This window comes from Theropithecus gelada, chromosome 15 (genome assembly GCF_003255815.1).
Source record: "Theropithecus gelada isolate Dixy chromosome 15, Tgel_1.0, whole genome shotgun sequence".
In the NCBI taxonomy this organism is placed as follows: domain Eukaryota; kingdom Metazoa; phylum Chordata; class Mammalia; order Primates; family Cercopithecidae; genus Theropithecus; species Theropithecus gelada.
This window is the reverse complement of record NC_037683.1, coordinates 27,097,169-27,112,739: the sequence shown is the minus strand read 5'-3', so window position 1 is coordinate 27,112,739 and position 15,571 is coordinate 27,097,169. Positions and strand designations below refer to the sequence as shown.

General features: G+C 39.9%; 1 protein-coding gene across 4 annotated transcripts in view; it reads left to right on the top strand.

Annotated features, from left to right (window-relative positions):
• The window catches only part of ZNF618 (zinc finger protein 618), a 169,589-nt gene that overhangs the window by 133,025 nt on the left and 20,993 nt on the right, over positions 1 to 15,571 (top strand). For 3 of the 4 annotated variants that reach the window (XM_025360810.1, XM_025360813.1, XM_025360811.1), the window contains one exon: positions 6,596 to 6,685. In XM_025360810.1, coding sequence (XP_025216595.1) covers positions 6,596 to 6,685 — 90 coding nt within the window. Of the gene's footprint in view, positions 1 to 6,012; positions 6,073 to 6,595; positions 6,686 to 15,571 lie in introns of all 4 variants that reach the window. The other variant, XM_025360814.1, reaches the window with a different exon arrangement.

Genomic DNA, 15,571 nt, shown 5'->3' with positions numbered 1-15,571 from the left:
AGGGGTTGGGTGTGTCCCCTCCCCCTTCCCCCAAATGCTTTTTCTTCCTCATCCCTTGTCCATGTGGTCATGGGATGATTCTTTGCTTTCTTCTTAACTCTTCTGAAAGCGTTCAGGAAACTGAAGATGAGATCATGTCTATAAAGTGGTTAGCACAGTGCTTGTCACATGCATAGTAAACACTCGATAAACAGGAGCATAAAAATCATCTTAAAGATGAAGAATATGGCCGGGCACGGTGGCTCACACCTGTAGTCCCAGCACTTTGGAAGGCCAAGATGGGCGGATCACCTGAGGTTGGGAGTTCAAGACCAGCCTGGCCAATATGGCAAAACCCCGTCGCTACTAAAATTAGCCAGGTGTGGTTATGCATGCCTGTAGCCCCAGCTACTTGGGATGCTGAGGCAGGAGAATCACTTGAACCCGGGAGGCAGAGGTTGCATTGAACCGAGATCACGCCACTGCACTCCAGCCTAGGTGACAGAGTGAGAGTCCGTCTCAAAAAAAAAAAAAAAAAAAACAACCATATGACAAAACCCTCAGCGCTCAAATACAGGAAGTTAGACCCTGCAGGGGAAACACAAAAGTGAATCAGGCATATTTGCAGCATTCAAAGAATTCAGGCTGGGCGCGGTGGCTCTCACCTGTAATCCCAGCACTTTGGAAGGCCAAGGCGGGTGAATCACAAGGTCAGGAGATGGAGACCATCCTGGCCAACATGGTGAAACCCCGTCTCTACTAAAATACAAAATATTAGCCGGGCATGGTGGTGAGCGCCTGTAGTTCCAGCTACTCAGGAGGCTGAGGCAGGAGAATCGCTTGAGCCCGGGAGGTAGATCTTGAGCCAAGATCGCACCACTGAACTCCAGCCTGGTGACAGAGCAAGACTCCATCTCAAAAAAGAATTCAAAAGAATTCATAGTCTGGTGGGAGAGACATTCATAGACAGATATAGGACAGGAACAGAGGATCTGTGACCTCCCCGTTCAGTATCTATGCAGGATCTGGCAGTGGTCCCAGTGTACTGTTGCTCTTCCAACCGTATCATTATCCTTAGGAAAATGGGCTTTGAAATCAGACAGGCCTGGGTTTGAAGGCTGTCATCACCAGCTTACTAGCTCCTTACCCCTTGTGAGCATCCCATAAGTTGGGAACAAGCACATCTCTGAATTTTTCAGTGCTGTTGGAGCACACACACATAGAATGTCTCGCTGAGCACCTGGCTCATATCCAAGGTGTAGTAAGTGAGACATGTTACTAAGAGTCAAGGGCAAGAGTTTTAGAGCCAACCCAAACAGGACTCCCAGCTCGACCCTTAATAGCTGCATGATGTCCTACCAGTTTTCTAATCTGTCTAATCCATAGTTTCTCTACCTCTAAATGGGCTGATGACAATAAAACTCACCTTTCAGGATTGTCTTGGGGCTTAGATGAGATTATAATTGTAAAAGAATTAGCGTAGTCCTTACACATGCATGCAAAGCATTAAATAAGTGGTACCTGTTAATTACCCAGGAAGATGCAGAACAAGATGAAGCATGTTCTCTGTATCTGTAACTAAGTCTGACGGACAGCCAGTGCAAGGACCTGGGAGGAATTACCACAAATTATTAGGAGTGTAGAATTGCATTGAGAATATCAGACTGGGTCTGGCTGCCAGCGTACTCCCAGCTGGACTGAATGGAGCTGAGATTGCTGGCGTGGTGTGAGACCATCCCTTGCTGCCACTCAGGAGCTGCCTGTGAGACAAAAATGTTGCTTCTTCAGCTCCTGCTACGTATAAGCAGGCCAATGCCACAGAACGCTAAAAATGATTAGCCAGTAGAGGCACCACGTATTCTGAAGGGACTGATTGCCCGAGTAAAGCTCTGTAGTCAGAGGAAGAAGAAACACCCCGGCAGGAGTGAGTGCTGGGAAGTACACCTTTCACATCAGCATCAGCTGAGCACATTAGAGAATTAGGTACTTAGGTTGGAAGAAGCCCAGGCAATGACAGAGCAGAGAATCCTGCTAGAAAAGGGAGAGTTGGTCCAAGAAGCCTTGTGGGTTAACTTGCTCTTCATCTGCAGATCCAAGAATTACTTCCATGATAATGGGCAGAGGGAGAATCAAGGAAAACTCATTTGTGTGGTCTGTTGAAACAGAGTAAGTCTGGAGTCACGTGTGGGTTACTTGATTTTTATGCCTGAATAAGGAAGAGTCACTTGAATAGTTAAAAAAAAAAAAAAATGAGAGAACTATGTAAATTCCATATAACAAGAAAAAGAGAATTTAAGAGACTCGGAGAAGAGCACACCTCTGAAAATGATCTACCACAAAATCTAGAAGACCATTCTGTTTGACAACCTCCATCTCTTATAAGAAAATGTGACCTGTCTTACAAGTCTACTTAGGCTGCCACAACAAAATATTGTGGACTGGGTGGTCTGAACAATTTATCTCTTACAGTTCTGGAAGCTGGAAAGCCTGAGATCAAGGTGCCAGCATGGCAGGCTTCTGTTGAGGGCTCTCCTCCTGGCTTGCAGGTGGCCACCATATATCTGGACATGATGGTGAAAGAGAGAGAGAGCAAGCTTTCTGGCTTGTCTTCTAATAAGGGCACTAATCCCATGATGAGGACCCTACCCTTATGACCTCATCTAACCCTGCTTACCTCCCAAAGGCCCCATCTCTACATGCCATCATATTAGGAGTTAGAGTTTCAACGTATGAATTTGAGGATGAGGGCACAGTTCGGTCCATAGCATGACCCCTGTGAAAAACGAGCCAGAGTTGTATGGTGAAAAAGCAACAGAATAAGAAGGCAAAGAGAGAGTAGTAAGACGAGGAAGGATTTCAGGAAAGCAGAAAATGTAATAACAGAATTAAAAACTACATTCTATGAAGTAAAGAACCGAGTTTATCTGCAAAATTGGAATTAGTGATGTGAAGGATGAACTTGAACAGATGAAGATAATGAGAGGATGAGAGGAAAATATGATGAACAGGGAGCCAGTTTCAGATAATTGATATTATAGTACCAGTGTCCAGAAACAGTGCTCCTAAGATCTAATAGAAGAAAAATTTGCTCAGCTAAAGGAAGACCTGTATATGCAGATTTAATAGGCTTATCATGCGTCAGATAGATTCGGTAGAAAGAGACCTGAACCTACGTAGATCTCAGTGACTTTTTAAAACTATAAAGGAAAAAAAAAAACCTATATAAGCATTCAGGCATAAAAAAGCAAGTTACCTATACATGAATTCAAGGTGGACTTGCCTTAGACATCTCTGCAATACTAAATCTTAGAAGATAATGGATCAGATTTGAAGGGAAAAGGTTGTAATCTAAGAATTTTATATCTAGACAAACTGGTTTGTGTGTAAAGAGAAAAGCAAGGGCTTAAAAACATACTTTTTTTTCTATGTACCCATCTTCACAAAATTATTTGAAGATATACTCTGATGAACTAAGTCGTAGAATACATTTAAAGACTCAATTGTGAGAAATTAATAGTATAAGAGGAACTGTGAGTAGTAAAACAAGATAAACTAGAAGTTAGTTTAAAATGTTCCAAATCCGATTATAAAATTGCAGAAGGCACATTATTCTAAAATATTTAAAATGAGGGTTTTTTTTTTTTTAAAGGAAGGAGGAATTGGTGAGCGCTACAGTAAAGTAGGTTAAGCCTTCCTGTTCATAGTGTGACTCCAGACCAGCAAATCAGCATTCCTGGAAGCTTATTAGAAATGTATATTCTTAGGCCCTACTCCAGACCTACAGGATCAAAATTTCTGGGGTGGAACCCAGCAATCTATGTTGTAACAGTCTTTCTAGATGATTCTTTGATGTGCTAAAGTTTGAGAAACACTGGGTTAAACTACCTTTCTCAATGGTGACAGACTGGAAAATGCCATTTGCCACTTGACTATTAACAATTAGAGAAATACATCTTATGTACTAATTATCTAAAACAATAGACAATATTGGAAAATAATGGAATATCGGAGAATAATGGAAAAATAAAGAGTTCATATATAAAACAACTGGGAATTAAGGCAGCAATCAGAAAGGGTGGAGCATGATTGTAAAACCAAATCAATTATAGCAATAAAAGCAAATGGCATAATCTCCTTTATTAGAAGGCAAAGCTTGTCAGGTTGATTTAAAATAATCCAATTGTTAATGGTTTATTAGAGACATTAGAGACAAGGTTAATTCCTTATCTTTACTCTGCACTTGAGCTTCTCTTTCCTACTTCCAGACTAGATTAAATTCCCTATCATGGGTTTTTATAGCACTGCATATGTCTCCTTGAGAGCACTTACTGTGGATGGAGTTTTAAATTTGAGTGACTCTTTGATTTTTTTTTATCTCCTTTTGTTAGACTGTAAACTCCTTGAAGGCAGGAACTTTGCCTGTTTTGCTTAGCATTTTGTGCCAGCACTTAGCACAGTACCTGTTTAACGAATGACAGTACGAGAAAATGTTGGGACATGTCTTTACGTACATGTAAACAAATAGAAATCAGGATCTGACAAATTAATTATCAAATTATAAATTTATCACACAAACTAATAAAATGGAATAATTAAATGTTACAGCATGAGTTCTTAAATTTTCCCATGCATCAGAATTTTCTGGAGGGCTTGTTAAAACACAGATTGCTGGACCCAGCACCTATAACTTTTTTTTTTTCAGTAGGTCTTAGGTGATTCCTAAGAATTTGCATTTCTAACAGGTTCCCAGGTGATACTGATGTTGCTGGTCCAGGGACCGCACTTTGAGAAGCACTGTGTTGGAAAATAGTTTTATGTTACTAAATACAGTTCACAGTGAAGATTTTGATCCCATGAACCTTTAGGTATCAAACAACATTGTTTCCAAATATACAAAATAAATTTAGAAATACAGTGAAGTAGAAAGATTTATCACAATATTTAGTCCTTGACAGAGCAAGTAGACAAATAAGGTTGTATAGAATTTAAATAATATATTTAATACAGTTGATCTAATAACTGTGAATCCTGCAAAGAGCAAATAACTGTTTCCAGTGTTTATGAATCAGTTACAAAAAGTATTTAACTACTAAAAATTCTATAGCGGGAGAGAAAAACCATAAACAGACTAATAGACCAATTAAGAAAAAATTAATTTTAACACGTATAACAAAATGTTGATATCCTTAATCTACAAAGAGTTTAGTGATTTCATAAATGTCAATATACCTGTAGAAATGCTGGCTGTAAACACAAAAGGAAACTCACAAAAGGAAAACAATAGTTAATTAAACATGAAAAATAATCAATTTCCTTAGAAATCAAAGAAATGGAAAATAAAATCAGCAGTGTAATATAGTTCTTCTTATCAGATAGACAGAATTTAAGAAGATGATAATACTTAATGCTGGCTGTAGTGTGCATAAACGGTCATTTTCACACCTTTCTGATTGGGATGATGGTGCTATGGTTATCAAAGGTCTTAAAAATACATACCCTTTCCCTCTCTTGAATATTTCCCCAGGAAATAATGTGCAAAGATTATATGGAATAGCCTTTGTTTTGTGATAATGTGTAAAATTAATGGGTAAATGTGGAAAATTTTCTATAAAAACATGAGTCACAACATTTTTTTTTAAATAGGGAAAAAATTTTGAAACAATCGCAATGTTCCTTGGTATAGAGGACTGGCTCAGCAAATTCCAAAGTCCAGGGGGAACCATGCAGCCAATAAATGCAGTAGAGATCAATATTTATTGATTGGGCAAGATGTCCACAAAGTAATGTCGATTGAATACACCAGATTACAAAGAGGATATTGATCAGGACTGGCTAATTCAGGGCTCACAGGAGCCAGACAGGTGGTATCAGTGAGAGAAGCACACCCCAGATGAGACAGAATGAAGAGTGGGGACCAGGGCACCCTCCCCCAAGGGGGTAGATGCTGCTCTTTGGGGGTTACAGATGATTGAAATTTCTCTTTAGTTTTTATTTTGTATTTGTATTTATCAGTATTTTATAATTTTCCCCCAGTGAACAATATTACATCAGACATTTTTAAGAAGAAAGAAGTTAGGCAGTGCCAAAAGAGAGGTAAAGATAAAAGTCGGGTGGGACTTGAGAGGAAGAAGTGACCCCTGCTGCCAGTGGGTGGGGGGTGCTTGGGGGTAGGGAAGGTTCTGGAGATGAGGGGACCCTGGGTGTGGCCACTGCAGAGGGCAGGGCTTGTAGAGGGGCTGATGAAGAGGTTGGTGTTGGAGGTCAGCACACTTCTTGAGCACCGGGGCTGGGGTGGAGCAATGTGCCAGGTACTGTTCTAAGCACTTGCCATCTAAATTTAATCCTCACAGCAATCCTACAAGGTGGTCCTATTATGACCTCTGTTTTATAGATACGAAAACTGAGGCACAGAGAGGTTAAGAGACTTGCCCGAGGTTACCCAGCTCGAAATGTCTGAGCTGGGACTGGAATAGGGGTCTTCTAACTCCAGAGTCAGAATTGATTCCAGTTGATGGTCCCAGAATGGGGAGGAGTTTTTTGGGGGGTGGGAGCACGCTGATGTTTCTTGGTGGGGGCCAGTTGCCCATTCTTACACCTTCATTTCCTTCCTGGACAGAAACTGGCAATTACACCTGTGAATTCTGCGGGAAACAGTACAAGTACTACACTCCCTACCAGGAGCATGTGGCCTTACACGCCCCCATCAGTGAGTACCTCCTCCCGGTGGGGATGGGGATTGGGGGGCTGGGGACAGGGTGGGCCAACCGTTGGCCAGGCCTCTGGAATTTGGCTAGGCAATGGTGAAAGCAAGGTGAGCTCAGTTCTGGGTCAGTCTTTAGGTGTTAAGTCTGACCTAGGGCCACCTGTCTACAGTGGCTGGCATAGCTGAGAAGTCCCCCTCTTAAGCCAGAGCAGCGTCTGAGCCCTCCCTCAGTGGACTCAGAGTCCTGTGCCCACGTGATTGGGGTGAGGAGGGTGGACATCACTTCTCCAAGTCCTGCTGTGGCCCTCTTCTAGGTGCCCCCACATCACGAGGTTTATGAATCTTCATTCCCAAAGCCAGTGCCCCGTGATACAGCTTCAGTCTGAACAGATGCAGGATGGAGCCCAGGCTAGGGGCATGGTTAACTGGACAGGAAAGCTCCCTCTTGGCCTTGATGGTGGGAAGCTAAGGAGGTGGCAGGAACCCTGAGCTGGGAGTCAAGCCCTGGCTGTTAATCCCAGCTGAGTCCCAGGCCTGCTTGTGACGCGGGGCAGGCCCCATCCCGACCCTGGACCACTATCTCCCACTCTGACCAGGAAAGGAAAGAGCTCTAAGGGCCCTTCCCACAGGGACATCCTGGCCTTCTATCCTCCTGGTGCCCATGAGCCTACCTTGCTGATTTCCCACCTCCTTTTCTGGATATTAGAGGGGTTACCATCCTTGGATCCCCGAGTGTATGAGCTAGGGGGCCCATCAGCCTCCCTTCCCCTTCATGTACAGGTGTGGAAACCAAAGTCTGATGGGGGCGGGGCTTGTGCAGTCTCAGGGCAGAAGGGCTGGATGTTTAGCAACGTTTTGGGGAGTGTTACTGGTTTTGTTTCTCACAGCAGAGCTGTGGGGATACCACTCCCCATTCTGTGGATGGGAAGACTTAGGTCCAAACAGAGAAGGAGGGTTTACAGAAGGTCACTGGGGGCTGAAGCCCCTTATAGTCTGGGAAGGCCCGAGTCCTTCGTGAAGCCCTGCTGTTGGCATACCAAGGGTATTGGATAGGGAGGGAGAAGTATTCAGAGCCTGGAGGGTGGTGCAGGTAGCTTCCCCAGGAATTCCTCCCCTCTGGGCAGAGTGGCAGGGGCTGAGGGGTCTCCCCATGGGCGAGAACTCCAGTCCCGAAGTCGAGCACTGGGCTGAGATTCTCATCCTTGCTTGCCCCTCACTGCTCTGTGACCTTGTGCCTGTTGCTCTCCTTCTGTGGGCTCCAGTTTCCCATCTGTGAGAGCTCTTTCAGGTCTTTTGAGCCCAGGATCTGGATTATAGACATCTCTGACATGAGGTACCTGCTATGGCCCCACTAGAAGAATTCATTCCACCTCCCAGCGTGGGCTGTATGGGTCTTTCATTACCCACCGTAGAGCCAGATCGTGTGTGGGGAGAGAGGATGCAGGATTCCACTGGGTAGGCACCGACTGTCCAGTTGACCCACTTGTGGTGCTGATGCCCAGACAGCAGGACTATGGTCGGGCTTGAACACCATGGCCTGCGCCCCTCTGGGGATCCAGCTTTCCATAAGCAGGTACAGGGCAGCCATGTCTGTGTTCTCCAGTGAAGCAGCAACTGCCCGGCTGCCTGGTGCCCAGACTGGATGCTACCCAGAATGCACTTTCAGTGAGGTGTTAGCTACAAGGGCAGACTATAACCTTGGGTTCAGCCTTTGGAGACTATCTTCAGTGCTTCCTGGGGCAAGTTGAGTAAGGCCATGGAGGTAGTAAGATGGGGAACTTGGCTTTGAATTCCAGCAGGCAAGCTCTAGGCCCATACTCAACCATGAAGCTATCCTACATCCCATGTCAGATGGTACAGCAGAAGGGGGTGTGTCTCTTGCACCACCCTGACAGCCTGGTGCATCTCTCCTGAAGGGCTGTCTACTTTTCTTTCTCTCTTCCTCATTTTCTTTTGCTTTCTGTTATGAACTCTCTTTCTTTCTGTATCTGCTTGTTGACTGAATCTCTCTGTTACCTACTGAAGTCTGGGAACTCAGGGGTCATCTGTGTTTAAAATATGGCATGAGAGGTTTAGCCTGGATTCAACAGAGAATTATTTATCCAAGGCTGACCAAGAGATAGCTCCTGCAGTGGCCTCTGTCTGGTTCTAGAGATTTGTGTGCCAGTGGACTCCTTGTGGAGGCAGAGGTGGATTTGAGGGCTTCATCAGGTAGGTTTCCAGGGCTAGGACTTGATTCCCTGGGTCTAGTGAGTGTCCCTATAAGGACATAGGCTCACTGTAGAAGAATTTCTTAGAATTAGTGTCGTAGAATCTGTATTCTTTTATGTCTGACTTCTTTTGCTCAGCAGAATGTTTTTAAGATTCATATTTTAACATATCGTATGTATCAGTTGTTCATGCTTTCTTACTTCTGAGCAATGTTCTATTGTATGAAAATACCATTTGTTAGCCATTTACCAGTTAATTTGGGTTGTTTCCAACTTCAGGCTATTACAAATAAAGCTGCTATGAAAATGCTTATATGAGGATTTTGTGGGCGTATGTGTTCATTTCTTTGGATAAATACCCAAGGAGTAGAATTACTGGGTCATGGGGAATAGTATGTTTAACTTTTTAATAAGTGACAAACTATTTTCCAAAATGACCATAGCATCTTTCACTGCTACCAGCTGTGCCTGGGAGTTCCACTTGCTCCATGTTCTTGCCAACATTTGATGGCATTGGTCTGTTTAATTCCAGCTACTCTAGTGAGGGGATAGTGGAATCTCACTGTGGTGTTGATTTGTATTTTTCTGATGACTAATGATGTTGAACATCTTTATATTTGCTTATTGGCCACTTGCATATTTTACTTTGGAAATTGTCTGTTTAAGTCTTCTGCCCATTTTTTTGGTTGGGCTATTTGTCTTTTTATTATTAAGTTGTAGGCGTTCTTTATATATTCCGGTAGGCCTGGGTTCTTTGTCAGATATATGTATTATGGATTTTTCTCCTAGTCTCCGGCATGCCATTTGATTTTCATACAGCATCATTTGATGAACAGATGTCTTTCATTTTGATGAAGTCCAGGTTGTCATTTTTTTCTGTAGTTAGTGCTTTCTGGGTTCTACCTCAAGGATATCCTTGCCTACCTCGAAATGGTAAAGATATCCTCTTTTATTATCTTTTAGAAGCCTTATAATTTTAGCTTTTTCATTTATGCCTGTGATATATTTCAAGTTAATTTTTCAAATGATGTGTGGTATGAGTTGAGATTAATTTTATTCCATACAGATACCTGGTTATTGCAACACCGTGTGTTGAATGGATTATGTTTTCATATTCCTTTGCACTGGTACTTTTGTGGAAAGTTATTTGAATGTATAAGTGTAAGTATTTTTCTCTTCTGTTGGTCTGTTTATCTTTATGCCTATTCCACATTATCTTACTTACTGAAAGCTTTCTAGTAAGTCTCAAATCAGCTACTCTTAATTTTTCAACGTTGTTATTTTTTAAGACTATTTGGCTATTCTAGGAACTTTATTCTTCCATATTCATGTTAGAGTCTTCTCTAATTTCTACCAAAAAAATGCAACTTGGAGTTTGTTTGGGATTATATTGAATCTATAGATCGATTTGGGGAGAACCATCATTACAATAATATTGAGTCTCCCAATCCATGAACATGGTATATTTCCCCAAGTATTTAGGGCTTGTTTAGTTTCTCTCAGCAGCAGTTTGTACTTTTCAGAGAAGTCTTGCACATATTTCATTCCGTATCTCCAAGTGTTTTATGGTTTGTGACACTACTGTGACTTTTAAATTTAATTTTCCAATTGTCTGTTGCTATTGCATATTAAAAAATCAATCTTTATGTATTGAATTTGTATATTGCAAATTTGCTAAATTTACTTATTAGTTCTAATAGATTTTTTGTAGATTTCTTAGGATTTTCTTTTACATATTGATGTCGTCCACAAATAAAGACAGCTTTATTTCTTTCCTTCCAATCTGTATTCTTTTTATTTTTTTTCTTCCTCACTGTTCTGATTAGGTCACTCCAGTACAATGTTGAATAGAAGAAATCAGTGAATATTTTTGCCATGTTCCCAATCACAGAATTCAGTTTTTCATTGTTAAGCATTGTGTTAGCTAAAGTAGGTTTTTATAGATGCCCTTTATCAGTTGATCTAGTTACCTCTGGTTTATAGTTTATTAAAAGTTTTTCTTATAAATTGATGTTGCATGTTTTTTTCCTCCATCTTTTGAGGTGATTCTATGGATTCTTATATTCTCTTTTGTTAGTATTGGTGAATTACATAGACTTAAAAAAATTCACCATTCCTATACTTTATTAAAACACATTAAGCATATCAGAAAGTCAAACTGTAAAATGAACTGAAGAAAGTTATAACCTGGGGATGATTATTCTTTGCCAGATAAAATGACTTCCTTCTTTGAAGCTTCTGGGTTTTTTTTAATAGGATATATTTAAGGTGTATAACTTGATTATTTCATATGTATACATTGTGGAATAACCCCACAATCAAGTTCTTGCATAGGCATCTAAATTACTTAAAGATCCAAGGTTAGTTTATACAGTAATGTGTTTTCAGAAACATGTTTTCCTCTCACTTCTAGCTAAAATTCCTCAGGTTTTTACTTGCTTTTGATATCATTCCCAAAACTGTCTCCTCATGGGCAGGGAACTACAGTCCTAGGATTAGCAGAATGCCCCATATTTAATTAGTGGTGTGTTAACGAAGGTCATAATTAAGAAAATGAATATTTCTGGTGAAGTTTTTAAAAAAATGTTGATTGAAGTACATTGTCATACAATAAAGTGCCTGTTATTTAAAGTGTACAGTTTGAGAAGTTTGGACCTATGCATGCACCCATGAAATGGTCACCACAATCTAATTAACATACCCATCACCCCCAACCGTTTTCTCATGCCCTTTTATAATTTGCTTACCACTTCCCCATCCCGAGGCAAACACTAATCTGCTTCCTATTACTGTAAATTAGTTTGCATTTCCTAGAATTTTACATATATGGAATCTTGCAGTATCTAAGTATGTATTTTTGAGGGGAGAGGTCTGGCTTCTTTCACTCTGCATAATTATTTTGAGATTCATCTATGCTTACATGTATCGGTAGTTCATTCTCTTTTAATTGATGATGAGTAGTATTCCATTTCCAGATACACATGCTACAATCAGTTTGTTCACTTACGGGTGGATATTTAGAGTATTTCTGTTTAGAGTTCTGGAGCTAATATAAATAAGGCAGTTATGAACATTTGTGTACAAGCCTTTGTAAGGACAAATGATTTATTTCTCTTGGGTAAATACCTAAGAATGGAATGGCTGGATCATATGATAGATGGTTGTTTAACTTTTAACAACATCCAAATTGTTTTCCAAAGTAGTTGTGCCATTTTACTTTCCAACCAGCAGTACAATTTTCTTTTCTTGTAATGTTCTTGTCTCGTTGAGTATCAGAGTAATGCTGGCCTCATAGAATTGGGAAGAGTACTCCCTCCTCTTCAATTTTCTGAAGAGTTTATATAGAATTGGTATTATTTTACATACGTATTCTATACAATTCAGCAGTTAAACCATCAAGCCTGAAATTTTCTTTGCAGGAAGGATTATTTAGAAACATATTCCATTTCCAAATATTTGGGAATTATCCAGATTTTTTGTTGTTATTGACTTCTAACTTAATTCCATTGTGGTCAGAGAACATATTCTGCATTTTCCAATCTTCAAAATTTATTGAGATAAGTTTTATGACCTACCTTATGGTCTCTTCTGCTGTGTGTTTCATGTCCACTTGACCAAAAAAAAAAAAAAAAAAAGATGTATCTCGTAGTGTCAGTTAGGCTAAGTTGGTTGATAATGTTGTTCACATCTCTATACTCTTTCCCAATTTTTTTTAAATTAGTTTGTCTTACCAAGTTCTGACAGAGAAGCATCAAAATTCTCAACTCCAATGGTGGATTTGTCTGTTTCCCCTTTTAGGTTTGTCAGTCTTCAATTTATGTAATTTGAACCTTTGTTATTAGGTACACACAGTTAGCATCATTATGCCTTGATGAATTGACCCTTTATAAAGTAGTGCAATGCCATTCTATATCTCTGGTAATGCCTGTTGTCCTGAAATTTCCTTTGTCGGTTGCTGTAAGCCATGACAGCTTTCTTAGGGTTAGTATTTGCGTATCTCTAGATTTAGTATATCTCTTTTCATCATTTTCTTTTAATCTACCTTTATCTTTGTATTTGAAGTATGTGTATATAGTTGGTTCTTATGCCTTTCTTTATCCAGCCTGGTAATCCCTGCCTTTTAATTGAAATGTTTAATTCATTTACATTTAATATACTATATTAATATGGTTAGATTTAAGTTTACTATCTTGTATTTTTTCTATTTGTCCCATTTGTTCTTGTTCATTTTTTTCTTATTTTCGTGCCTTCTTTAGTATTAATCAAGTATTTTTTTTAAAATGCCTCTTAGCTTTCTAGCCATAACTCTTTTTCTTTAGTGGTTTCTCTATGATTTATAATATACATATTTAATATGTTACAGAGCACCATGAATTTATGTCATAACACATTACATATGATATAAAAGCCTTACAGTGGTATACTTCCCATTTACTGCCCTCTTGTTTTTTGTGCTATTTTTATCATACATTTATGCCTACATGTGTTATAAACTTAACAATTACTCTTTTAGCTTTAATAGTAATTTGTTAAAGTAACTGAGAAATTAGAAAATGCCTTTTATATTTACTTACATATTTTCCATTTCCTTTGCTTTTCTTTCCTTTGTGTACATCTGAATTCCATCTATTATCATTTTATTTAATTCTTGAAGAACTTTAACATTTCTTATATTGTAGGTCTATTGGTGAAAGATTCTCTCAACTGAAGATGTTTTTATTTCACATCTTTTTTTGAAGTTTTTTCTGGATATAGAATTCTAGACTGATAATTTTTTTATGTTTAAAAATATCATTCCTTTGTCTTCTAGCTTAAGCTGTTTCTGATGAAAAGTCAGAGATCATTCTGATTGTTATTCATCTATATTTAGTGTATCTTTTTTCTCTGGATGCTTTTAAGTATTTCTGGGGTTACTAATTTTTAGCAGTTTCATTATTTGTGTTTATCCTGTTTGAGATTCATTGAGCTTCTTCGATCATGAATGTACATTTTTCACCAAATTTGGAACATTCTCAGCCAGTATTTCTTCAAATATTTTTCTTTCCTAATCTCTCTTTTCTCTCTTGTTGAGACTTTAATTACATAGATGTTTGATAATCAATAATGTTTACAGATCAACTGAAGCTCTGTTCATTTTTTCAGCCTTGTTTTCCCTCTGTGCTTCAGTTTGAATAGATTCTATTGCCCCATCTTCAAGTTCACTGATCTTCTCTTCTGTGGTGTCTAACCTGCTTTATTAGAAAAATCTATTAAGTGAACTTTTTATTTCAGCTATCATATTTTTCATCTAAGTTTCATTTGGCTTCTTTTTATAATTTTTATTTCTCTTCATTATTTTTCATCTTCCCTGTCATTTCTGTATGTTTCTGTTAACTGGTTTTTCTCTTGATTACTGGTCACATTTTCCTACGTTGCCTGGAAAATAATTGTTTCTTCCATGCTGCATCCTGGAAATGCTGTGTTGTTGACTTGATTTTGTCTTCCTTTGAAAAGAGTTTTGTTCTGGTGGTTAATTACAAATCAACTCAATACTTCAAAAGCTGGTTTTTAAGCTGTGTTAGGGCAGGTCTAGAATAGTTCTTATTCTGGGGTTAGAGCAGCTCTTCTAAGGCGTGGCCTTTCTGGCTGTTTCTTAGCTGAATGCCTGAAGCATTGAGCAAGGTCTCTCCTCTCTGGCAGGGGGGAACTCCAAAATATCTCCTACTCTTGTGTGACTTTTGAATCTTCACTTACTTAATCAGCCCCCCACTCCCACCCCTATTAGCTCTTTTTTGCTAGGCTTTGCAGAGACTCACTCTGCACAAATACAGTTTGGTACTCAGCCAGATTTCAAGGGGGCCCATCTGCACATTTCTGGAGTTCTTTTTTGTTGCACAATTCTCTCTTCTTTGTTAATTTGCCGTGCAAATTCTAGCCACCTCAAAAGCCCTGAACTCAGATCACTGTCTCCTTCGTTCACTGAGATGTTTGGGCTCCACCTTTCTCTGCCCTGGTCCAGAGGAGCTCCCTAGGCAGAGAGCTAGAGTGACCATGGGGCTCACATCATATTTTCTGTCCTGAATCACAGTTCTGCACCACCTTTGTCCAACTTTATAGTTGAATATGGCAGGAGGCTAGGCTTGTTGCAGTTACTCCATCATGGCCAGAAGTGTGAGTTCTCCAGTTCTCTTTCTAAGATGAAGATCCACAAGGAGGGGTTCCCTGGTTGACTCCTCTTGAGTCTCATCTCCCATTCATCTCCACCTCCAGCCTTTGAGCACATGATTCCATTCGCCTCCAATGCAGTTTCATCCTCCTGTACCTCGTGGAAGTTTCAGGGAAACCCCCTGGTCTCTCCATCCCTTGATTGTGTGGTTGCTTTTCTTGAATCCTTGCATTCTCTAAATTATTTTGCTCCTTGCATTCTCTAAATTTTTTTGGCCCAGTTAAATGTTCAGCTTTCTGGAAAGGAGACCACAGTGCTCTGTTATTTTTTAGATACCTCTTGTGTGTAGATATCGCATGTGTGTTTCCTACAGGGGAAGTCAGCCAGTCTGTCTGAGACTCTTTCATTCTTTCTCAGGAAGAGCTCAGGTAGGAATTCCAGCATGACAGTGTTCCCTGTGAGGTCAACAGAGGGAGCACACTGTTAAGTAGAATGAGTCAGGAGCCTGGGACATTGATCCTGGCCCAGCCCAAC